The sequence below is a fragment of the Callorhinus ursinus genome, unplaced genomic scaffold (assembly GCF_003265705.2).
Source record: "Callorhinus ursinus isolate GAN/ISIS: 27379988/994484 unplaced genomic scaffold, GSC_fseal_2.0 scaffold11, whole genome shotgun sequence".
NCBI lineage: Eukaryota > Metazoa > Chordata > Mammalia > Carnivora > Otariidae > Callorhinus > Callorhinus ursinus.
Genome location: NW_027397073.1, coordinates 57919477 through 57945312, shown reverse-complemented (window position 1 = coordinate 57945312; position 25836 = coordinate 57919477). Strand labels below are relative to the sequence as shown.

At 43.4% G+C, this 25836-nt stretch overlaps 1 protein-coding gene across 1 annotated transcript; it reads right to left on the bottom strand.

Annotated features, from left to right (window-relative positions):
* Window positions 1–414: 414 nt before the first annotated feature.
* RAB12 (RAB12, member RAS oncogene family) lies at window positions 415–25269 on the bottom strand. The gene is made up of 6 exons (XM_025886450.2): window positions 24753–25269; window positions 11443–11503; window positions 4757–4895; window positions 3607–3696; window positions 2883–2987; window positions 415–1630 (listed from the first exon to the last, which is right to left on the bottom strand). The coding sequence occupies exons 1-6, from the start codon at window positions 25267–25269 to the stop codon at window positions 1517–1519; spliced, it is 1026 nt and encodes a 341-aa protein (XP_025742235.2). The 3' UTR covers window positions 415–1516.
* Window positions 25270–25836: the final 567 nt, after the last annotated feature.

Sequence of the window (25836 nt, the reverse complement as noted above, 5' to 3'; positions counted from 1 at the left end):
GAATGTCCTCCGGGTTAGTCCACGTTGTGGCATGGGGTCAGAATTTCCTCTAAGGTTGAATAATACTCCACGGTACGCACAGACCACTTCGGTTTACCCACTGATCTGTTGATGGACAGCTGGTGTGTTTCCCCTTCCGGCTATTGTGAATGATGCTCTGAACACCGGTATATGAGTATCTGTTTGGGTCCGTGCTTTCTATTTTTATTTTGGTATGTACCTCCAGGCGGGATTTCTGGGTCATACTGTAGTTCTGTTTAACCTTTTGAGAAGCAGCCTGGCTGTTTTCCATAGTGGAGGATGCTGTATTTTTCTTATCTAAAATGCTCAAAAGATTAAGTAAGATGCAGAGTTTCTGAAAAATACTGTCAGATGTACAATTTGTAATTACACAAATAAATGTGGCAACTCTACTGTCATTCATAAATACAAAATTTTATTTGCACTTCATTAGTGTAGAAAGACCACAATGCTTTTCATATCACGACACTCAAGACACGCCGTTATTCAAATACATAATTACTTATTTACCTGGACTAAACAAAACAGTGCAGTTTAATAAAAGATATACCAAAGATAGAGTTCACAAATTCATTATCAGACCAAAAAAAAAAAAAAAAAAGAAAAGAACACAGTCTAGGCTTAATAGGAATAAGCTTCACCATAAAGGGGAGAAGTTTTATCATTACAAAGGTATAGTATGTTTAGGTAAATACATGTATGTTCTTTGATATAGTAAAATGTATCTCTTTAAAATTCCTTTAAACAGGATTTGTTTAGGACAGCAGCGTTGTTTTAAAATCTTATATAGTTTCAAAAACACTTCTTTCTTTACTGAATCTTTGTAGTTCTTAAAAGCACAGGGTATGTCCATTAGGAAACCATGAGAGAGATTCTGCAGCCTCAGGACCAAGTCAAACCCCTACTCTCTACCTAGTAGTACTCTACCATGACATAACATTAATAAATACCCTTCAAAGACAGCTATGAACGGAGCTTTGCTTTGTGGCAGAAAATACTCCCATACTTCAGAGATGCTACGGCTGGGGGAAATGTCTTGTAAATAGAGAAAAAGCACTTTATGATAGCTTTATCTTTTTTCCCAAAGAGTCTTTAGTTTTACAAATTTTCTTTAAAACAGTAAGCAAAGCACCACTTTCTTCTTATCAGAATATCTTCTGTCCTCATAATATAATTAACGAGGACAATTACGTTATTTATTTCAAGAAACATTATACCTTTCATTTCTCCCATTCTTCATATTAGAAGTACTATGTTTCCCAGTGTATGTACACTAGATGCTGGGATAATGAATGAAATATAATAATTTGGAGGGAAATATGTAATTTATAACCAAAACTTACCCAAGATTGCATATTTGCATATTTACAAGTTAGTGTATAGCTCTGACTTGGATTACAAAGTGCGAAAGGAAATTGTCAAAATGATTGTAGTGCAGAAGAGAACATTTTCCCCTTTCCAGGAATCATTTCCACTTTGTCTCCAAAGTAGCAAATCAACAGCATCGAACGTGTGGTCTTGGTGGAGGCAGTTCTGGTGGGATCTCAGGTTCCGGTTGTAATGAGAGGATGCTATTGGACAACTCATTCCTTAAAATATCCAGAGGCATCTTAAGGATAAAGGAAAAAAAAAACACATACATTTAACCATGCAATGTATATGGAAGTGCTCTGCAGATAACACAATTATATATGAGCAAAGTATTTTTACATAAAGATTTCCAATCATCAACGTTTAATTAGATGTTCAAACATTAAGCCAGAACAATGAAAACCAGATTCAGGGCATTCTGTGTCACACACAAACACCAGCCAAGTGTGCATCATACCCTATGGTAAAAGAAACCAGATGGATCTATCTCATTAACATGTATTTTCACAGAACCTAGTAATAATGGAAATTTAATGCATTAATACAGGGGGGAAAAATGGTTCTGCATTCTCAGGGGTAATAGCATCACTAAGGGAAGAAATAACTTAGCAATTATATAAAGGATCATTTTATTAGAAGCTTCTGAATTGTTTGAATTAGCAGATTATATGTAGTAATGAATTAGATTATATGTAGTAATAACATAAACTTAAGGAAAGGTCTTATTAAAAAAAAAACTTTTTAATAAGACCGCCTGGGTGGCTCAGTTCTTAAGGATCTGCCTTCGGCTCAGGTCATGATCCCAGGGTCCTGGGATCGAGCCCCGCATCGGGCTCCCTGCTCTGCGGGAAGCCTGCTTCTCCCTCTCCCACTCCCCCTGCTTGTGTCCCTCTCTCGCTGTGTCTCTCTCTGTCAAATAAATAAATAAAATCTTAAAAAAAAATAAATAAAATAAAAAAACCCTTTGAATTTAAGCCTACAGATGCTTGAAGAAACTGCTGTCCAACAAAGCTGTCCAGCAATTTTCCTGCAACTGAGCATCACGGAAAGGCCTGGGGAAGGGAACCAGACCCCGTTGGGGAGCACCGCACTGAGGGCGAAGCAGGGCCCAGGGGCTCCCTCCTCAATGAGAACACCTGCATGCTCCACGCGGTCCCCACCACCTGTATTTATCTTAATTCTTGTGGGAAAATGGGAAAAGAACAAAAGCAAATGTCAAATCAACATGGCCGGTGGTTATACCTGCTCCAGTCACTTCACCAAACCATCTTCAGGGCTCAGCACATCTACTGGACACCAACACTGGACATGGAGAGGCCCCGGGCAGACACAGAGGCCGCCACAGCGGAGGCTTCTGGCCACGGCAGCCACCGCACCTGGTTCACCTCTGAGTAAGTACCCTGCCCACTTTCTAAGTAAAACATTCTCAACCAAAACATCATAAAGTGAACAACGGGTTTTCACATATTTGCCTGGTGTCATTATTTTACCTTTTTCAGAATGTCATCAACAAGCTTCAGAAATATCTCGTCCACGTTGAAGTTGTCCTTGGCACTCGCTTCACAGAACCGCATCCCGGTTATCTGCTGTGCGAACTAAGGACACAGATTCATGTTTTCTGTGGGGGTGCTACCTGGTGGAGCAGGTGGCCAGCGGGCCTGTGACTGAGGGAATCACAGCATTTGGGCCTCTGCTCGAAGGGAGGGGTGGGCCAGGTTTGTGAAGCCCCATGTAGGCTCAAACACAGAGTTCATGTGCGCGGCAAACCCCTACGTGGTAAGTAGGCACATGGGGCAAACCATGGCATGGAGAGTAAGTGACAACACGAAACAAAATCCCCGAGGTGACGTGTGGGTCGGGAAGTTCAACTTTCCCAAAATTGTAATGCATCTGACATTTACAACGTGAATATCACAGATTCTCCACGGAAGGTAACAATACTCCAGAGCAAATCATGGAAGCAATTTTACGGCTTAAAACACATTTCTCTGTAGGGAATTTCGGGTTAGAGAATAATGCGGTATATGCTGATATACTGATGTGGACGCTCCCCCACTCCGTTTCGAAATGCTTTTTAAAACTTCCTGCTCCTTTAAATCCAAACAAATGAGAAGGATGTGACTCTATAATTATTTCATAATTAAAAAAGTCTCACAATGGTGGACTGCACAGTATGTGGACAGTGACATCCCTTCTGCTCCCCATTTCTCTCACCTTTTCACCTTGCTGCCTGGTGATTTCTCGGTCAGTTTCACAGTCCAACTTATTTCCAACTAAGAGAAGTTCTGCATCTTCTGAAGCATACTGTGGAATTTTAAAAGAAGCTGCATATCAAAGGTGGGCACTGTCATATCCTGACAGGAAACGTAAACCACTCTGTTGCTTTGTGATCACTGTGTGTTCATCCACTCCGCACATCTCAGCATCGGCCCTATCCCAGGCAGGACCGACTCAGGTGGGGTCTGAGACAGTCCTCACGGGGCTCAGGGCTTTAGAGAGCGATGCGGTAACATGCGTTATGAACCCACAACATTCTGGGCCTTTCACCAATAATTTCTAAGAATCTATACTAAAGCAAATGAATTACATCACCGGCAAAGCCCTATACTTAAGATGGTCATCCACTGAAGAAAGTCCAACAAAATAGATGGAGAATGAAGTAAGTTAAGGTACCTAAAAAGAATGCAGCCATTAAAAAAAAACCCAAACCACCCATGCTTTAGAAGAACATTCACATGACACAAGAAGGCTGGCATGACAGAACACTCAGTGAAGCAGGCAGGCTCTAAAACTACATGGACTATGGATTGAATTTGGTTCTTCAGAACAGCAAAAGTATACATTTTTAAATTTACTTTTGTTATTGATTTTCCAAATTTTCTATCATGACAAGATATTATTAATCTTATAATCAGGAAAAAAGTTAAGCTACATTTCTAAGTTTAAAAAAAAAATGTAGCCACAGTAGGATCTCTCCTCAAAAAGACTAAACTCTCTTGAATAACTCATTTAATTCTGTGTATTCTAAACAATGACTTGAGACAGGCTGCAGCAAAAGGCACCTGAATGGTGTGACCTTGGCCAAGTTACTCAAAGGTCTCAGTCTCCTTGTGTGTGTGGAGTATGGTAGCAGAACAGCGCCCACCATCGAGGCTGCTGCAGAACAAGCATGGGAAGTGCTGGAGCAATGAGAGCACTTATTCACAAAAAGGTAAAGAGCAAAAGTATAAAAGCGGGGAGAGCGTTAGATCTCAAGACCTCAGGAGATCCACAAAGTGAGTACTTCACGGGGCCCTGAGGCTTGAGGCCATGGCTTTTTGGACTACAGGATTAATCCAGGTTCTCACAGGAAAACACAACTTACCTTATCAATCATCTTCATCCATTTTGGCAAATCATCAAAAGTCTCCTTCTTAGTGATGTCATATACTAGTATGATCCCCTTGGCACTTCTGTAATAAGCTGAGGTAATGCTGTTGAATCTCTCCTGACCTGCTGTGTCCCTATGAAACAGCAGCAACAATCAGCTCCCAAACAGTAACCAGAGGGAGCAACTCCACCTTCCAACACGGAGAGGAGTGGAGGCCCCACCCAGCCCCCTACAGGGGGCTTCTAGTCCTATCCATGCATATGCATCAGTATTAGTGTGTGTGGGGGGGAGGTAGTTTTTCTGAGTTACTTTCAGACAAAAACAGTCCCAATTTCTCTCAAACCAAGATTTTGAAAATAAGAAAACCATGTGTAAAATGATGGAAAGTGTAAAATCCTGTGCAAACTTTTTTTTTTTAGAAAGTAATCTCTATGCCCCATGTGGGGCTTGAACTCACAACCCCAAGTTCAAGAGTTGCATGTTCTACCAACTGAGCCAGCCAGGCACAACCCCTTCAAACTCCCTTTTAACCAACATCAATGGTTACATCTGATTTTGTTGAGAAGATGACCAAGAGTTGCTGGCTAATGAAAAGTACTGTAAATCCAGTCTTATTTTCTTAATCCTTCTAAAATAGAAAAGGGGTCAAAGGGGGCAGGGAGAAGATACCAAATAGGTTTCCAAATGCGGTAAAGTTCATTATTGTCTGACTGCTACTTTAAAAGCCGGAAGTTGGGGGCGCCTGGGTGGCTCAGATGGTTAAGCGTCTGACTTCGGCTTGGGTCATGATCCCGGGGTCTTGGGATCAAGCCCCACATAAGGCTCCTGGCTCAGCGGGGAGCCTGCTTCTCCCTCTCCCTCTCCCCCTACTCATGCTCTTTCTCTCTGTATCTCTGTGTCTCAAATGAATAAATAAAATCTTAAAAAAAAAAAAAAAGCCAGAATATTCTCCAGGCTGAAGTCGATCATTTCAACATGAAGAATGATGTAAGCTTACTAATAGTGTACAGCATCTGGTTGAGACATTATTTTCTCCAGCTAATAAGCCAAGAAACTGCTGAAAACCATCGTGTATTTATGAATGAGCTCAACGGAGCAGGGCTTCTGACCTGGAGACAAATTCCTCTAAAGATAATGTAATTTAGCTCTTCCCAAAGAACCCAAATTCACAGCATACCCCCGGAGGCCACGTGAGACAGGTGGGTCCTGCAGTAACATTGCCAGGGGGCAATGCAGTGAAAATAGGTTTCTTCACTGCAAGGCCATTCAAGGCCTCCCAAAATGAGAGCATGTGGGTTTCCGAGAGGTGGAGAGAACAGGCAGCTTTTCCCAAATGCATCTGATCAAAGACTACTTCCCTTGAGGTGCACTCTGTGGGGCAGTATCCCTAAAATACCCTTCCCTTAGGCAAGAGGTGTTGTAATTTACAGCTTCATTTAGACTGGCCTTGCCACCAAATTAGTTCACATTAGCGATGGCATTGTTAGGCCAAATAAACAAAAAAGCTTGCTGGCAAATTCATTTTCACATAAAGCAAAGCCATTTGCTTTGTTCCAGAGGATGTAAGAATGCCTTGAGGCTTCTGACTGGAAGGCCCAAGAGGGCCAAGGCTGGTCTGTTTCTGTCCACCAGGGTCCAGCAGGGTGCCTGGCCCATAGCAGGCTGTCAATAAGCAGGTGCTGAACAAAAGTTTACATGCTTAAAATGTGGGAGCGGATGCCACTTCAAGGCAAAATAAACTTTTTGACCTAGAAATGCCAAAAAACTGGAAAATGGAATAGGATAGATGGGAACTGAATTCTTCAAGATTCTTGAAAAACCTTAAAGACCACACTGATGGGCACTGCACCTTCAAGGTTAGTGAGAAGGAACAGATTCAGATACCATTTACACAAGGAATCAATGAATAAAATTATTTCTGGAATCCTAGGCATTCAGGGGTATAATTAATCTTTTTTTTTTGAGGGGGGAGGGGCAGAGGGAGAGGGAGACAGAGAATCTTAAGCAGGTTCCATGTCCAGCGTGTGGAGCTTGACGCTGGGCTCGATCCCAGGACCCTAAGATCATGACCTGAGCCAAAATCAAGAGTCGGATGCTTAACCAACTGAGCCACCCCGGCCCCCCTACAATTAATGCTTTTGAATCAATAAAGAGTTAAATCTTTCAGAGCATGGTTTCCCAGTCTATCACAAGTTATGGCTTGATCGAATTAGGAGCTGATCAAATATTTTTAATGTTTTAAAAAATATGCTGTGTTGTTTGGATACTGTTAAGAAACAGTATCTCATTTCTTTAAAAAGTCAAGAAAACTACATCTTTTTCTACTGTGAAATCTTTGGTTAGCACAATCTTTAACAATTTAATAGAATAAGTTTTTTTTTTTAAAGATTTATTTATTTGAGAGAGAGAATGAGATAGAGAGCGCAAGCATGAGATGGGGGGAGGGTCAGAGGGAGAAGCAGACTCCCTGCTGAGCAGGGAGCCTGATGCGGGACTGGATCCTGGGACTCCAGGATCATGACCTGAGTCGAAGGCAGTCACTTAACCAACTGAGCCACCCAGGAGCCCTAGAATAAGCTTTTATTCTAAGCAACTTTAATCTGACTACTTAGTGTAACTCAACTGACAATTTCTGCACACAAAGAATTAGAATCTAGACACTGGGAGCTCAAAAACAGTGAAATTAGAGGTTAACGGTTTTTTAAATAATTAATTTAGAGATTTTATTTATTTATTTGAGAGAAAGAGAGAAACAGCATGAGAGGGGAGAGGGTCAGAGGAAGAAGTAGGCTCCCCGCTGAGCAGGGAGCCCGATTCGAGACTTGATCCCAGGACCCTGGGATCATGACCCGAGCTGAGGGCAGCCACTTAACCGACTGAGCCACCCAGGTGCCCCTAATTTTAAATGCTTTTATTTATTGTGGTAAGAAGACCTGACATGAAACCTACTCTTTTTTAACAGGGTTTTGGGTGTAAAATAATGTTATGTATAGGCACAATGTTGTACAGATTTCTAGAATAAAAAATAAATAATAAAAAAGCCAACAGTTGAAGAACAGAGAGAATAAAGGGCATTTCTCATAAAGTTAAACACACCTGTTGCCTGGGTGACACAGTGAGGAATCTTAAAAACATTAAGAAATTAACTGTCTCTGTTGGCTTTCACTCAGACAGAGAAGACAGACCTCAAGATGCAAAATCTGAGGCAATCATTCTAATACAAATAAATGAGCCAGTAAGTCCAGTTTACAAAAACCCCAGTGAGGAAACAATCAATTTGCCACTCTTACTTAAGGTCATTCCTTAAATTCCGACTTTTTGTGTCTAGCTCTGAATGCTTGAGGTAGAAAAACATCTTCCTTTGAGAGACTATTCTCTATTTCTATTCCTCTGGAGCTCCTTTGCTTAACTTGTTTCCCCTACTAAATTATCTGCTACCACATACGGTCAAAGAACAGGGAAATGAAATGCAGACCCAGTTCGGTGAGTATTTATGACAGATCTCCTATGCACCAGTACCATAAAAGTCCCACCCAAGTTCCTACTTCTCAAAAATTAGCTGCTAAGACGACACCAATGCACTGATCGTGCTTCTTTCTGTGAAGATGCAGAATCCTAATATTTCCTCTCTTTATCTCCATAAACCCGAGTTTTCACTGTCATGATAAAGAGCTGATTTCTCGAGATCTGCAGTGTATTAATGTCAGCTAAATTGTCATTTGCTGCGGCTAGAATATGAGGTGATTATTTCTCTCTCTGCTTTTTGGTGCAAACTGAAAAATTCCTGCAATTCTGTTTCCCCAGTTTCGTAATAAGACCATGCTTTGAAAACTCAAAGATTCTTACTTGTATTTAATATATCCACTTAAAGATATAATTATTAATTTGCAGGGCAGGAGCCAATTTCTGTATATGAAATGTCCCACTTCTTCCAAGCAGAGAATGAAAAATGAGCCCGATGTCGACATAAGAATGCTGGCTAAAACCGTAAAACTTCCCCCACAGGGAAGACTGGTGTGGTGGACGGGACGAAGGGGTCCCTATATGATGCATGTTAACTCCCTGTGTTTAATCTTCAGGACAGCATCTGAATGTCAATTCATGAAGCTATATTCTAGCTGACACACTTTATTTTAGCTACACTTACATAAAGGTCTTATACACATACACGAAGAAACGCTTTTAAGTACAGAGATGAGAAAATGGTCCTTTTTTCCGACCACAGATAATCAAGGGACTGAAAAATGTGGCAATGATATAAAATGTAGCATAGAAGTGTGACAATGCCATCTGGAGCTTTTGGTACCTTAAACTTTTAGGAACCTCTGGTTAGTATTTCCGCAGATTAGCTATATACAGAAATCATCAAGAAAAAAAATGCATTTCTTCTAATCAGATCTCTGTGAAAACCACCTGGGAATGTCCGTGGACTAACATTCTAGAAAATCAGAGCACAGCTATTCTTAGCAGAGCAAGGCTACTGAGGCTCTTTGAAGAGCCCTCTCCAACTATACTGGCTCTTTCTGGGCCCTCAACTCTGACAGCAAAGTGGTGACAGCGTGCTTGCAACAAAGCAGACTACAGCAACAGCATGAGCGCGGCTTCTAACTCTGAAATGAGTCGTGAATTACTTTAAGTAGCGAGCCTCCACTCCCATACTTCCTTTCTATCCACTGCATAAAAAAAATGAAGGAGATGTTTAACCCTCTACACAAAACCCTTCGGATGACAACAATCTTACCTTGGAGTATTGTGTGATTAACAAGTGGTGGGCATTTTGTGGACGTGTTATCCACTGCCGAAAACCCCTTTGGGAAAACTTAAGTGCTCCTTTCTCACCGAATCACTGGGATGTTTCTGGTGGAAAACCTGTAATCAACCTTTCAATACAGTCCCTGAATCTCGTTTTCTTTCCTCAGTTGTATTCTTCACAACAGTCAAGGAGAAGCAGAGGAGTTACGCTGGGGAGTGCATTTACATCCAAGAGAGACGCGGTTGTGGAGCGTCCTGTGCACCAGCATACTTTTCCCCACAGGGTGGGACTCACAGGGGAGGCCCTCTCAGATAGACTCACAGGCACTGTCCTGAGATTCCAGAAATATCCAATGTCACTGGCACAGACAGCCTTCGTGGGCTGAGTTCCAGGGAGCCACAGGACATCTGGACATACTTTTTATAGGTCCGATTACTACTGCCTGAGATGAAAACTGAAGTGTGAATACAGTCACTAAAGTATGTCTGCTTAGCCAGGCTATGATGTCATCACCTAGACACTGCTGTCATTCACTAAGCAAGCTCCACAGACAGTCTAATGTGTGCTCGATCACCCTCTGTTCAGTAATCCCCTTCACAAAGGATCTCACCCACAGGCGCTAGGTAGAGATGAACAACCCCCAAGATCCTTCTAAAGATGGTCCTGGGAGAGCTGACAATCAGAAACACCAGCTCATGTGAAAGGTACTCCCTTGTCACTTCCAGAGTTCAAAAAATGGGCCGCAACGTACCAAAGTTTGCGGACTTTCCAAAAAAGGACTAATAAAATAAAAAATACCCATTTTTTGGTCATTAAGTATTTAGACAAGACTGTTTATGTTTCATAATCAAACCAAAAGCCAAAACCCCCAAACCCTCAAACCGTCTTTACAGTGGGTTACATAGCAGCAGGTGACCAAACGAAGACATTACCTCAGACACCTCCGGGAGGCAGCAATGCCGGCTCGCTGCAGCCGTGCCCACACAGGGGCGCGGGTGAAGAATGAAGGCATGGCACTAACACTCAAGCACTAGGTGACCGATGATGCCACAGATGAGGAGCAAGTAACGCAGATGAAAGCAAACACACACACGGTGGACAAACACTCAGAGCTGAGGTGGACCTGCAGAGGAGTTAGTAGGCTGAGTACACGGCAGCTGGGATGTTACCAACAAAAGGGCATTCTCGGAGCCCCTCAGCGGTGCCACGTGGAAGCCACCACCAGATCGGCTCCGCACCCCGCAGGTGGGATTCCTAGGGCCGCCTGCAGGCTGCTGGGAGCCCATGGAAATCTCCTCGCGCCAGATAGCTACGACAGGGCTGGTTTAGCTGCTCATTCGCGATGATGTGAGAACGGGGCTTCTCCTCAGAGAGCAGCTCTGGATTCATTCCCAGCTGGCACAGGTGGGGCTCACGTCACGCAGCATGAGCCCCGTGGCCAGCGGGAGCATGCGCACCCCACCGCGGTGCTCCCGCTATGCCACCCCGGGCAGCCCCCGAACTGGCTGTGAGTGATCTGCCTCGAAACTGCATAGATCTGGTCAGGAACATGCTGCTTTTTTTTTTTTTTTTTTTTTTTTTTGCATACTATCAAACAAAATCACTTTAAAAACGTGAAGACAAAGCATTTGAGCAATCATCTTAGTGATGACAATTTGGCTATTATGTCAAATGATTGGAAAAAAGGCAACAAGGCTCCAAATTAGCTATTATTAAAGTAACATTCTTCTTTCACCACTCCCCATATGCAAATGGAGGATGAAATCAGTAGACTTTTCTAAATTTTCTCACTGTTCATTTTATTTAAAGATGAGCAAAGGAGAGGAAAAGTAGGAGAGGCAAGCCAGCTTGGGCAGTTAATTTTATTAGACAGGCGTACGGACTGTGAACACACACGGCGGTTACTGGGGGCAGATCCCCCACTTACCAGATCTGTAATCTGATTTTCTTTCCTCTTAGCTCTACAGTTTTGATTTTAAAGTCAACACCTGCAAATAAAACAAATGAAAGTGAACAAAAAATAAAGATGCATTTTGCCATAAAAAAGAATCCTATTTGTACATTTTGTATCATTATCAGAAAAACAAAAAACCTGATGTCACTAAATCCCAAAAGGAAAAGCAGTCCACCAATGCCTGTGACGCTCAGTCTACACGTCCATAAAGAACTGTACGAAGTCAACCTACGCGATGTTTTACCCCAAACTACCTACGTAGCATTTGCTAAATGTAATATGTAATGTAATGTAATACAAGTTCAGCATAAAAGCCATTTAAAAATTGCATTTGGTAATTACATTAACAACTGAATGTTTTTAAAAGAATGATATATTGGGGAAAATTCTTAGGGGAAATGCTGGAAACAATCTTGATTTCAAATAGCCTTAGTCTGAATTTAGAAATCATTGTATTAAATTCTGCAGCATTCACAAAAAATTTAGTTAATATATAAACATGACTTCTTTATTACATTGTCAATAGCGTGCAACAGAAATTATTTTAAAAAACTTATACAGGCTAACATATCCAATTTTAATTTTTATTCATTTTAACAATGAGCAAAACCATCATGTATCACTCACTGTCCTTTCCTAATTAAGCCCTTAAAGCTTCAGGTAATTTTTTAACCCAAATTTTCATTTGTATATGTTACCTGATATGGGTCTCAGTTATAGAAAATTTGTAGATTTCAAAACAATGTTTTTTACACCATTTTCGCAACTAAGAAAAACAAACCAAAGGGATGCCAACTGAATTTGAGAGTTAGAAACATTCCCCTACAGGAACCACTTCCTGCCTGCTTCTTAGGATCCAGGGTCGCCATGCTGAAAGGCCTCTACAGGGCAGGGGCCCGCATGGGCCAGTGAGTGCTCTGCAGCCGCACAGCGGGTAAGGACCCCCTCCCAGGCTCTCCATCTCAGAGATCTGATGCAGCACCACAAAGTCAGATGATGTTCTTGAGGTGACGCAAAAGACATGTGACTGACTTTTATAATTAGTAACATACTGCAGACACCAGTGCAATACAGAAAGACATGTTTACAACCCAGGGGCGGGGGGAGACCAGCTCTTGGTCTGTACAATAAAGAGAAGTTGCAGGAATATAAACTGTCACAAGAGAACAAAGCTAGGGAATACTGGACGTTTTAATTCTTAATTTCTTACACCAGCCATAATTTCAAATGTCACTGAGCGAAAGCTGGTTAATTCCATTTCACTTTCAGTTCTGGAACCGATTTGTTCTTCAAACTCAAATGACACTCTAACCAGCCTTGAAACAGGAAGCATGTTTGTGGACTACCAATATCCTCAGAGTTCCTGAATGACTCAACCACAGGGAAGAACATAATTTAAAGTGATATTCTACAAGGCACAAAGAACAGCCTGGAGACATTTGTTATGTTCTGATTTTAAACTGGCACAGCTTAAAGACAGAACACCCATCCTGCTGATATTAGCTACAGTTAGGGTCTTACCGTGTTCCTCTGTGATGGCAAACTACAAATCAAATTCATATTTTTGCCTTGACCACTATTCTATTTTGTTTCCAGTTACTTTGAGGTTTTGTTTTGTTGTTCAGCTAAGGGGGCTGTAACTTTTAGCCGCTACTTTATCAAGTAGATGCTACTTTATTAAATAGGCAGATGATACCTCTTTTGTGAGCTCTGCTTCAGGTCAACTAAAAGAATCCCCTGAAACAGCCAGTGCCAGCAATTTTTGTTTTGATTAGGCTGTTTTCTCTCAAGAATTATTCTGAGCCTGAATATGTCACTCTTCTTCAACGTACTTGAACAACTTATGCAACTTTTACAAACAATCCTTGTAACCACAAAGTTTAATGAATAAAAGTAAAAGCTAAAGGTGTTGGTGTTCAAAATCAGGAAATAAATGGTAATGTTATCACCATGTGACGGTAAATACATTACTAATTTGATAGGAAAACAAAACAAAGATGAACCGACAGTGACTGTCTAGTTTTAGTGAGATTAATGACAACTTCACTAACAACAGAAAAATAGCCAGTGGCTAAATCTAAAACCCCATAAAGAAAAGAGCCCATTAAAATAGCCCTCTCTCTTGAACTCAGTATCCTTTACCCCATTTAACCACCACTCAGTAGCTTGTAACAACTGGAAACTCACTCCAACTTATGGCTTGTATCAAAGTATACAACTAAATGTTTCTAAAAACCTTCTTACATGAAGTGTTTTAAGAATTTGCACGTCATAAAAGTTTTAATGATTCTTCATAGAGAAGGTAGAAAGTCCTCAATAGCCTCAAATATTCAGTGGATTCATAAAGTTAGCACAGAGTTGGCCCTGAGGAGCTGCTAGGACCAATGTTTATGAACAGGTAAGGGGCAAAAAGAGCGGCATCTCCATCTCCGGCCCTTGTTGAAAACCCAGTTTCCTACAGGTAACCTGACGACCAGGGGAAGCAGTCAGCCCCACCATCAGTTGATGGGGACAGTCTCTGCCCTCAAAGGGCTGTCATACTGACCTAAATCAACAGCCCATGCAGTTGGCAAAGAAGTGCCTTTCCTTATTGTTCTCTCTTCTTAGAGAACCTCCTTGTCTGTCCGGAAACCTTTTATGTCCCAGGTGATTCCGCATCTGAACCCTTCTGCCTGCCCCACAGTCCTATCTGTGCACTCTGTTCTTGGACCTGAACTCTCTCCTATCCCTTCTCACATCATTCCTTCTTTGTTGTGTGGTGCCTCCCTGAGGACACCGTCATCTCTGACTCCCCACAGCCTAGGACACTGTCTGGCACACAACAGCAACTTGATAAATCTCATCAATGAAAGCCACGTCCTCTTCAACAGATGCTGGACACATAAGGAGAAATGCTGACTCTTTTTGGAAAAATTAAGGAAATTCAGGAGGACTGATTAGTAAAAACAAAACAAGACAACAAAACTCACACAAAACACCTTAGTAGGAAGGAAAAGCAGACATTCTGTCTGGTGCCCAGCACACAGTCACCCTAGAAACAGAGTATTTCATTTCTCCTACAATTCCAATTGTTGATGGTAAATCCTTAAAGGATGGGGCAGTCCTAATATGCTCATACCCTCTCCCCCAATGCACTCATCCCAGGAAATTATTATGGTAATAGTTGCTTCAGTCACTTAGATGAGAAGTGGTTCACTAAGTGAATTATTCTTGCAGTAGGAGCTTACCTTTCTTTAAGCTTACAAATGCTACAGAAGTCTTTCTAAAAATATTTTATTCAGAAAGGACACAATTCATAGGGCTATAATTCCTTTATCAATGAGCACAGATGGTTCTATTTGAGTCACCATGTCTTCTTCATCTTACTTTTCTTTAATAACAATGATGGTGGGCATCTGTCAAACCCTCTCTGCTGACATGGGATCCTGTAGCGGCCCAATGAAGTGGGCATTATTATCCTCATTTTACAGAGGGAGACACCAGGGTGGAGAGCGGGCAAGGGGATTTGCTTTAAGGTCATCTCACATGCTAGCTGAGTGGCAGCCTAGAGTCAAATTTATAACACCGCCCACAATGGAAACTTGTTATAATAAAAGTCATATGCATGGAATAAAAGGCAAGGTATGAAATGTTCTGTAAATGGCCCAGAACCACCCTAATTGAGCTGTTAAAGGACAAAGCTTAACTTTGCACTTGGCCTTCTTTGTATTTGTCTTTCATAAATCTTAGCAATAGCATAAAGAATTGGCATAATTAGTGCTGGTAAGATTTCTAAGTTCCCCTTAAGGCAAAACATTTCTACAACATTACCATATTTCTTTCTGCCAGGCCATAAGAAGCTACAAAAATGAAAATGCAAAAACAAACAGAAGCTTCTTTCTTCACATTCCAGCAAAAAGCTAAACAAATAAAAGCAAAAATAACACCATGATCCACACTTACAATGACAGCCGAATGGACTTCTCCCCTTTTACTTCTTTGCCCACGTCCCCCCCACACCCCCAAGATCTGATTTTATTTTACTTAACACTTTTAGGAGGTTGAAAGATTTCAGACTTTGAAATTAAATTTGTCTCCATTCAAACAGTGGTTGTGATGTTACTGCCACTTTTAAAATAACTATCTTAAGTTTATACAGTGGCTTTTCTTCCAAGGATAAAGATTTTATATAGTGTCATCCAATTTCGGACGTGATATTTCTACTAAGGGAGAGGATTTCCGGTGTTTTCATGGAGTTGAGAGTGAGAAAATAAATTAAGAAAGGCGTCAAAGTCACATAGAGAGAGTTAAATTTAACATCGGAAAACAAGTCACCCAACCGTGGAGCCAGTCTTCTGCCCAAATGCCACCTACCAGAAGAGAGTACAACGTTAAGTCCCCACAGGAAAGCACCACGTGAAGAAAAGGATTCAACACAATAGAAACCAAGTGCTATGACTGTAAAATATTCGGCAGTTGGTACTATTATTAAAATAGTAAAATGATGGTATGACATTAAAAATGCTCATCAGGCCCGAGGACATGAAGTCTCCATCCTGTAAGACCTGCCTCTTTCATGCCAAGCTGGACATGCCTCCACTCCAGCAAATAAAGGCCAGCCAGGGTCTCCCCGTCCCGGACACACACGGCACAAAGAGGGAGCCTTGCACTTCACTGGACAAACACAGGAGTACCACGAACTGCATGAGGCAGGGAGAATCTGAGGTGACTGACTTCAAAGGAGAAACAGGGAGGGAAGTGAGTGTGTGTGCCTCAGAGAGCCCGTCAGAACGGGCAGGCGGCTGCATTTTCTCGAAGTATATACCCTTAGGAAAGACTTTCACAGGAAGGGGTTTGTTCCCTCCCTAATAGATTAAGAACTCTTTTATGCTGTTTACTATGCTTCGGTACTATTCTGGGGCTTTTTTTTTTTTTTTAAAGATTTTATTTATTTATTTGAAGAGACACAGCAAGAGAGGGAACACAAGCAGAGGGAGTGGGAGAGGGAGAAGCAGGTTCCCCACTGAGCAGGGAGCCCGAAGCGGAGCTCAATCCCAGGACCGTGGGATCATGACCTGAGCCGAAGGCAGATGCTTAACGACTGAGCCACCCAGGCGCCCCTATTCTAAGGGCTTTATGTCTACTAATTCACTACAGTGAATTAACAATCTTATGAGGATATATTTTATGAGATGCTGTTGTCCCCATTCTACAGATGAGAACACTGACGTCAGAGGGGCTAGTAGCTGCCCAGAGTCACCAAGCAGGTAAGTATTAGGGCACCGATTTGAACCTGGTGGGTGGCTCCAGGCTACAATACCCCCACCTCACTGTGCAGCCTCCTCTAAGGATAAGAAGAGGAGGGCACAGCTGGAAGGTATAAACATATCTTTAGATATATTAGTTTTGCATTGCTAGGGAAATGTTTTTAAAAAGTAAGAGTGAGGCTTGCTGGCTGCCTTGGACAGACCGTTCCTGTACCAGCAAGCCTTCCCCTGCTCCCCGGTTACAGACAGAACCCTCTCTGAAAAGGCAGAATTAACTTGCTTGTCATAAGAGGAAGAGAATATTGAGGGAGGGGAGGAGAATCTAGGGAAAAAAACCCAAAACCTCAGATGATCAACAGTGGATCAGTAGTATTTTCTTCATATGCAAAAAAACATTAACTTGACTATTACTCAGATTGGGTCCATAAAAATGCAGACTGTCAAATGTATTTTGCACTTCACCTGGGTCATGTGTTTACATTTTTTTAAGATGTGTTTATTTATTTTAGAGAGAGAGCATGCATAGGGGCAGGCAGGGGCAGAGGGAGAGGGAGAGAACCTTAAGCAGGCTCCATACAAAGCACGGAGCCCCACGCTGGGCTTGATCCCATGACACTGAGATCATGATCTGAGCAGAAACCAGGAGTCAGATGCTCAACCGACTGAGCCATCCAGGTACCCCTACATTTTGGTTTTCATATTCACCGACATATTTCAGTATGTTATCTCTAAAGGATAAAGATTCATTTTTGGAGTGTTTCAGAGGTTTTGCATCTAGGGTATAAATTAGGAGAAGGGAACATAACTGATGTTTATAATTGCCTCTTTCAGGCCAGGTACCCAAGATATTCCATCCCCATTTACTCCTATACCAGGAGATAAGAAAAGCATGTAAGTCCTACCTATTTCTTTCCGTGAATGAGGAAACTGAAATTAAGTTGCTCATTTAAAGACACACTGCTTGTGGCAGAGGGGGGACTCCCACCCGGGACCCTGCATCCACCTTTCAAATCCAATCCTTCCACCTATCATACCATTGGGGTAGGGGACGGAGGAGCATCTCTAGGAGTAGTGGCCAAGGAGAAGGTGGAGTGCTTTTCACTTCTAAAGAGAAGTGAAAATTAAAAGTGAAAGACTGTAGGTGTGATTCATTAACAGTCAACCAGGCCCGAGGTTCTGGTGCAGTGGGCCTGAGGAGGGAGAGAAGGCATGTGAATACCAAAGCTCTCCAGAGGCCTGTCCCTTCACCTGGGTCCCGGCTCAGGCTCACGGGGTCCTGAATCCTACCTAATTAAGGTGGGAAAACTAGAATTTTATTCATCAGCTACTTCCACCATAAGCCTGCCTGAGGTGGAGTTGCAGGCTTTTGTTTGGTTTTGTAAACTAAGAAGGCATTACAAACCAAACAGTGGAGGCTGTCAGATTCGGGGGGCGGGGGGATGAGATGGGGGGAAGGCTTTGGAGGGAATATAGTGTTCTGTTAAGCCGGCATTGTGTTTTCTGGTTTTAAAGGATAAGGAGTTTCTGAAAAAAACATAATCACATTCAGTCAAGGGCACTATTTTAGGTCCTGTAGTTTTGGTTTTCCAAATGTCAAAGACGTACAATCAAAGGACAAAAGGAAAATAATCAATTTCTTCCTCTGTTCAAGTACAGCAACATAGCATTTTACCTCTTTTCTAACATTTTATCGTGGCTATCTCCATGACTCCCTCCCTTACCCTTCTAAAAAGGACAAGCCAGGTAAGGAGGCACTAGCTTTGCGCCCTACAAAATGGCTAGCAGAACAGTCTTACATAAATACAGCCTCTAGCCTAATACCTGCTGACTGACTGCACTATTCAAAGCTACATTTTCTTTACACATGCCAACAAATGCTTAATTAGAAAAACATACCTGGCACTCAAGGCTGGAGAATAATTTAGACTTAGCAATTCTCAAAGGAGCCTACTCTGCCTTCTGAAACCAGTTCTAAGATCTGCTAGCAGATTGTTCCTGGCAGATTCCATGGGCTAGAGGGAGAGAGGCAATCTCTAAGAACCTGAATCTCCATCATGCATAATGAAACCTTTCTTCTTCCATGCAGCATAGTGAGAGAAAGGCTGAATGCACTTAAGCCAGGTCTTTAAATAGATTTTTATTCAACTTAATCAACCAGACGGCAACCAAATTTCCATACTTTCTTTGAAAGCTAACTATTCCACAAGAAGGGACGTGCTCTGCACAAGCCTACCCCTTTGCACCAAGTTCATTAAATAAATCAAGCTAATGACAATGCACAGCATCTGCTGGTATAAAAACGAAATGTTAACCGTCTGCATCTGTTCCTTTCATACTCACTTCTCCCTGAGTCATCGTGTTACATCATTTTGGCAGGGGAGTGAGACAGCACCGAAGAGGCTCGGTATTGGGCTCTAGGGGTGGGAATTCTGGACGACTCTCCCTGATTCTCTTTTAACTGAAAACACTTAGGCAGATCAGCCATGGCGTGGAAGACTGCATATGAGCAAACAAGAGCAAAATAAAATACACAACTTAGAATTTTAATCCAGTACTAGATGCTCATTCTGGGTTGTCCGGCAAAAATGTCCGACCTGTTTCCAGAACGAAGCACAAGCAGTCAGCTTCCCCTGCTTCCAGGTAAAGCTGACCAGACCCTCGTGGGCTGCATTTCATCCAGCATGTCCCCTAACACTCAAGGCCAGACCCGCAGAAAGCCGTTTCTGCAGGGGATTAGCATTCACCTCTTTCCTGCTAAAATACAGTTCCCCACCTGTACCGCTGTTTCCTGCCCAGGAAGCAGGGACCCTCAGTGCACCTTTGGCTTAACTCTGGGCTCTGAGAGAAGCACCATCACCTACGACCAGTTACTCTCCGGGGCCAGCTTGTGGAGTCTAATGCACTGATGCACAATGAGGAAAATGAAGAATGGTAAGGTCCTCAGAACTAAATTCAGAGAACTTTTTAATTCTGATAGTATGTCTCTCCTAATTTTTTTTTGTTCTACTTCATCTTTTTTCCCTCTTCCTTTTTTTGAAAACCTGGCGATAGCAGATTTTCAAAAAATGTCTTTAATTGGCAAAATAAAACTGGCAATCCCAGGTTGGCTTCCGCCCCCCCGGGGGAAATCTTACCACCCAGGAAAATCAGAATTCTGGTCTAGACTGCCTTACTCCTACTTTTCCTCTATTCATACATATAAAATTTTGGAAAATTTTAATAAATATGCAAAAGGCTGAAGATGTTTGAATGACTGATATTTAGGTAAGAAATCCAATTCTTAGAGCATATTTTAAAATCCAGGGCAAGTGACAAGTGATGATAGTGGCACTGTTAAAGAAAGTCAATTTCAGTAATACCATAGATCAACGACTTCACTATCTTCACAGGCCTGCAGGGTGACCAGATTCCATTAAGTCTTGAAGGACTCTGTGGTGGTTGATTCTGAGCCACAGAATTTTCACACAGCAAAGTAACTTTAAATCTCAGAGTAAGCGAAGAAACAAACAAAAAACTCACTTGTAGTCCTGGCCCTGACCAGAGTGCCACAGAGGGTAAGGTGCTTACCTCTCTGAATCTTTGCTTCCTCCTCTGTAAAATGGGAATAAATTCCAGGATTGCTGTGAGGATCAGACAGTGTCCCTTCTGCTGGCATATAGTAAGTGCTCAATAAATAGGAGCTACTGTGAATAGAATGTTACATTTTGTATGCGCAGACAAGTAAAGTACTTAACCAAAGTCACAAGCTAGTTAGTGACAGAGCCTTAAATGAAAAGCCCAGGTTCCTCATTCTTACTCCAGTTTTTTTCTAGAATGCAATGCTGCCGGTGCGGGTGAGGGGGGGGTGAAGGTGGATGCTACGTGGTACAATCATTTTAATTCAAAGTTAACAGCTAGCTTCCAACAGTTACACAAAAATAAAACAAAGGCTGAGAAATATAAAATTTTATGGGTTTGTTTTCTTATATAGTTGTAAACTTCTACAATAGAACTAATTTGTTTCCATTTCTTAAACTTCATAAAACTGCTCCTGTACTTTTTTAAAGTTTATTTATTTAAGTAATCTGTACACCCAACGTGGGGCTCAAACTTATGACCCCAAGAGCAAGAGTCACATACTCTTCCAACTGAGCCAGCCAGGCGTGCCTGCCTTGTACTTTTTTAAGGACCTCTCAAATTATGCTAGTTATATCAGGCTAATTCAATTCTGTGGATACAAAATCCCACTTGAAAATAATACTCCACCTAGACAGTTTCCATTAAATAGGTCAATTAGTAAATAGTCTTTTAAAAAAAATTTTTACTTAAATTTTTTTAAGTAAATACAATCTCTTTAGCTTTTCATATCCTGGTAAATTTTGTGTGTGTTTTAAACCAAATCAACTTGATTTGATAAACAATACCAAAAAAAAAAAAATCAACATTTTGCTCATTTATAATTTTACAAAATAAGTTATCTCAAATCCCTTGGGATTTCCACTACAATCTTTTATAGAAAGTTCAAGTGAATCTGACTCTCTGTAAAAAGGTACTTACTGGGGCCACTCTTCTAATCTCTGAATTACATGAGGCCGTCACTTTAGTGACCCACCTGGGTTGGCGTATTCTCAGGCTCTTCCCTGCCATGCTGTGGGGCCTGGGGTCTTTTCCAGACTCTGCTGTCATGAGCAGTACACATCCGTAAGCCCAGACAGGGAAAGTCCACTGTGGAAGTGAATCTTTCTCTATGTGGATCCAACTGTACTACTGAAACTTGAAAAACTACCTCAGAAGGACAATTTGCCATGAGCTAAACTGCTCAGCCAGTAGGCATTCAGGTGAGGCAACCACAATTCTACACCACACCCAACATTACATTTAAATAGCATTTTTCTAAAGGAACCTGCAGAATGAATTTATCTCTACAGCATTCCAGTCAGGAGCTAGCCTCCCAGACAACAAGCCCTCTTCCTACTGCCCGCATTGGAGGGGCCTGGCCTTCCACTGCGTTCTTCAAATGTTCCGTACACATCTCCACCACTGCTCTTACCAACATGGGTCAACCTGTTCCCCACAGGCTCTGAGCCACTTCTGGAGAGAGGCCATGTCCCGTTTACCACTGAATCTCCAGTGGGTAGCATAGTACTCACACCCAGTAGGTGCTCAGTAAATGATCTGATAGTAAGAAGGAAAAAACAACTCAGAGGCAGAGATTGAAGGGGGGCTAGTTAGCATTCTTGAAGTGTCTTCATACTCTGGATTAGACCAGAGGTTATCAACTTTCTCTGAACTTCCCACAATTAATAAACAGTTAGCGAGCCAAGAACTATAGGCTATATTTGGAAGAAACAAAAATGAGCAAGACAAAAACCCAACCACATAAGGAACCCCACAGTGGTAGCAGCGTGGGAGATATGTGAAGTGTATATATTTATGTTTGCCAAGAGGACAGAGAACCAAACTGCCTGGTCTCCTTGCCTCCTGTTTCTTCATCATTCCCAAATAAATATCCTATGTAATACTGCCAAATTAAGTTTCACTGTCTCCATGCCAACGCTATATTCAGAGGCCTTTCCAGCTCCAACTGCTATGGGATAAAGTCCATGCTCCTTAGGATGGCAGTCAAGTCTTGAAGCTTTATTCCTAAAGTCTACTAATGAGTCTTTCCCAGAATGTGGCCATGAGATTGTGATTTACACTAAGAAATAAAAATTTGGCCTTTGTCCCCATTCCAATCACAGAATTGGATTCTGTGATTGGAATTTTCTAGGGAGCAAATTATAAAGGTGTCTTTTAGTATGTTAATGAGGTGACTTTTGGAATGCCCCCAGCTCACTAAAAGATGGGGGCTGGTCAACAGAAGAACCAACTAAGTGATTAGAGGGTGTGAATTTTTGTCCCCCACCCCAAGGAGAATAAAGGGGCTGGAGACTGAGCCCAATCACGAATGGTTAATGATTTAACCATGCCTATATAATGAAGCCTCCATAAAATCCAAAAGGGCACGTTCAGAGCTTGGGGGCTGGTGAACACGGCGGTATACTGGGGAGATGTCATGCTCAGAGACCGTGGAAACACTGGACCCGTTCCTGAATTACATCCTTTTATAATCAACTGATAATCTAGGAAGGAGGTTTCTCCGAGTTCTGTGAGCTGCTCTAGCAAATTAATCAAGCCTAAGGAGGTGGTTGTGGGAATCTCTGATCTACAGCTGGTCATTCAGAAGTACAAGTGAAAACCTGCACCTGCAGTTGGCTCTGAAGTGGGGGGAGCAGTTTTGCCCGACTGACCCCTTAGCCCCTACTCAGAAAACTCTTCTTCACCTCTTCTCTTTCCCACTCTAAAGCACATCTTTGCCTATCTCCTAAGCCCCCCTCCACCCACCCAACCTCTCATTTATCCACCCATCATTGCATGGGCTGATTTCTCTTTATCACACCGTACCATCATATTATCCCTCATTTTTATACATTTTGAAGTGTGCAGCCATAAATACTGATACTTCTAAATTGCTTTTACCTCTATTTATATCAGGTACTAAAATAACAATGTAAACCTCATTTGATCGTTCAGTAACTCTCTATCCTTTATATGATCCAAGACTGGATATTTAAAACAGGTTTGGTTATGCTACTCAATTTTAATACCATGGTCCCAAGGGCATCATTTTAAAAACAAAGGGTACAGAGAGCCTAAGTATTTCCCAAATAGTCTATTCCAAAAAAGGACCAAGGGAAACACTTCTCAAAGGTGAAACAAAAAAGACAGTATGAAATTTGGGGGTTTAATTTTCCAATTAGACATTGAAAATGTAGCATTGTTCTGTTACATGACATTTAAAAAACGATTCTTAACCAAATTGTACTGCCTTGGCTACCGCTGGTTATAATGCTAAATAGGATACTTTTAATTCTCTATTTCACATTTAAATACTACTCAATGTTTCTTGGACCTCCTTGGGGAAATCCTTTAATGCCTATCACTGAAGGTGACAGCCCTTTACTTTGAAGAATTACCTCATCTATGTGGTTCCCCTAGCTTTGACAACTTTAACGGGTTTTCCACAGAAAAAAACTACTACCCACACCAACCTGACAAACCTCGATTCCAAGTCCCCTAAAATTTGACTTCATTAAAAAAACTTCCCCTCTGCAGTTTCAATTTTAGATCCTCAAGACAAAATACTTTCTGACCTGGAGAGTTACTGCATTTACTTTATTGCTGTACTTCACCCACCTAGGAGATTTTGGAGGACTCCTCCCCATTTCAGCAAGTCCTCAGGGTTATCTGAGGTCATGGCCAAGTACAGCTGAAGTCCCTCTGACCCGCATTGACAGTTAAAACGAGAAATTTAGTGCAGTTTTAGTCTTAATATTCTCCATAGATCCTCCGCAGGGAATTTCAAACTTCATTATTTCAGTGGATCAGAAAAGTGAGTTCAAAATTAGCAAAGAAGCCCTGGTTCTCACAAGGCGAGGGTAAGCACTGGAATTCGCTCAAGATGACCCACTTTGGCCATTTAGCCAGGCGCACAGCTTCAACTTCACTACACTGCCCGACTGCTTCCCACCTCGTATCACCTTTTCTCTTGGCTGAGTAATGGAAGGGCCAGGAGTTTCCGTGGAGAGATTCTCACACTGTTCTTGAATGCTGGACGGGACCAATGTATCACCCTGGTCTTATGACCGGCCCTTGGGGGGTGAGAGAGGGGACGCTGGTTCAATAACCAGCTCGGATCAGGGACGTGGGAGGGGCGTGAGGGGTTTGTGCCGGGGGAGAATGGACGGCCCGGAGGCCCCAAGGACAAGTCTGCGTGGAGACTACACGAAAACCTCGGTCTGGCTTTAGGAACAGTATCGAGGGACTTCCACTGGGGCCGCCCCTCCCCCTAAATTTCACCGAGAGGCCCATCCACCGAATGCAAGGCCACCCAGCTGGAGAGGGAAAGGCTCACAAACGCGAAGAGAAACGAAGCCGGTAGGGCGCTGGGCACCCGGGAGGGCAGCGCCGGCGGCGGAGGGGCCCAGCCGGGGTCCGGCCCAGCCCCGGCGCCCTTACCCACGGTGGACTTGCAGGCCTCGCAGAAGGTATCGTCTGTGAAGCGCTCCATCAGGCTGGTCTTGCCCACGCCGCGGGAGCCGATGATGATGACCTGCAGCTTGAAGTCGGCCGGCCTGGGGGGCTGCTTCCTCCGGCGAGCCTGGCCGCCCGACAGCGCCGGGGAGCCCGCGCCCAGGCCGCCGCCGCCCCCGGCCCGCCTCTGCAGCGCGGCGCCCGGATCCATGCACGCATACGGCTCCCGCTCGGCCCGCCGCCCGCCGCCGCCCGCTCCCGGGCCGCGCGCCCCGGGCCCCGGCGCCCCCTCGGCCTCCGCCGCGCGCCGGGGGTCGACCCCGGGCTCGGCGTCCGCCCGCTCGATCGGCCCCGGCGGCTCGTGGGCTCCGCGCTGCAACTGCGCCGCCGGCCGGCCCCCCGCGACAGCGTCCGCGCCGCCGCCGCCGCCGCCGCCGCCACCACCACCACCGCCGGGGGAGGAGGAAGGGAAGCAGCTACTCCGCAGCAGCGGCAGCAGCATCCCGGACAAGGAGGGGCAGGAAGCGCAGGCGCAGGCACGGGGCGGGCGGGGCGGGGCGGGGCGGGGCCGCGGGACCCGCGAGGGGCTCGCGCGTCCCCTGCCGGCGGGAGGACCGCGCGCCTAGCGCTCCCGGTCTGTCGCTGCCGTCTTCTGTTTGCGTACACCTCGTCCTTACTCTCCCGTAGGCTGCTGCGCCGGTTCCGTTGCCCATTTTTCCCTGTCTCTTCTTTCTGTCGGCTCTTGTAACTTCTCTCTCTTCTTCATCCTCCCCCCTTTTCCTTTTTCACTGGTCCTTTCCCTTCTTTCACTAAGCACAGTCCCCAAACACCACCGCAGTTTATTAGCCATCTATCCCCCAAACCTGTTACATTCTCAAGATAACATGCCCAAATCAGTGTTGCAAACTCAAGATGGGTTTGAGTTTGTAAGCATGCATTCCTTGTATTTGAGCTGTGCGAGCTGGGACGCTCGCAAGTGCCTGAGCCAGGCCTTCTCCGTCACACCCTGTCAAATGGGGACTCCTGTTCAGACCCAATCACGCCAAGGTCCCACTCTCTCCCTGTGGGA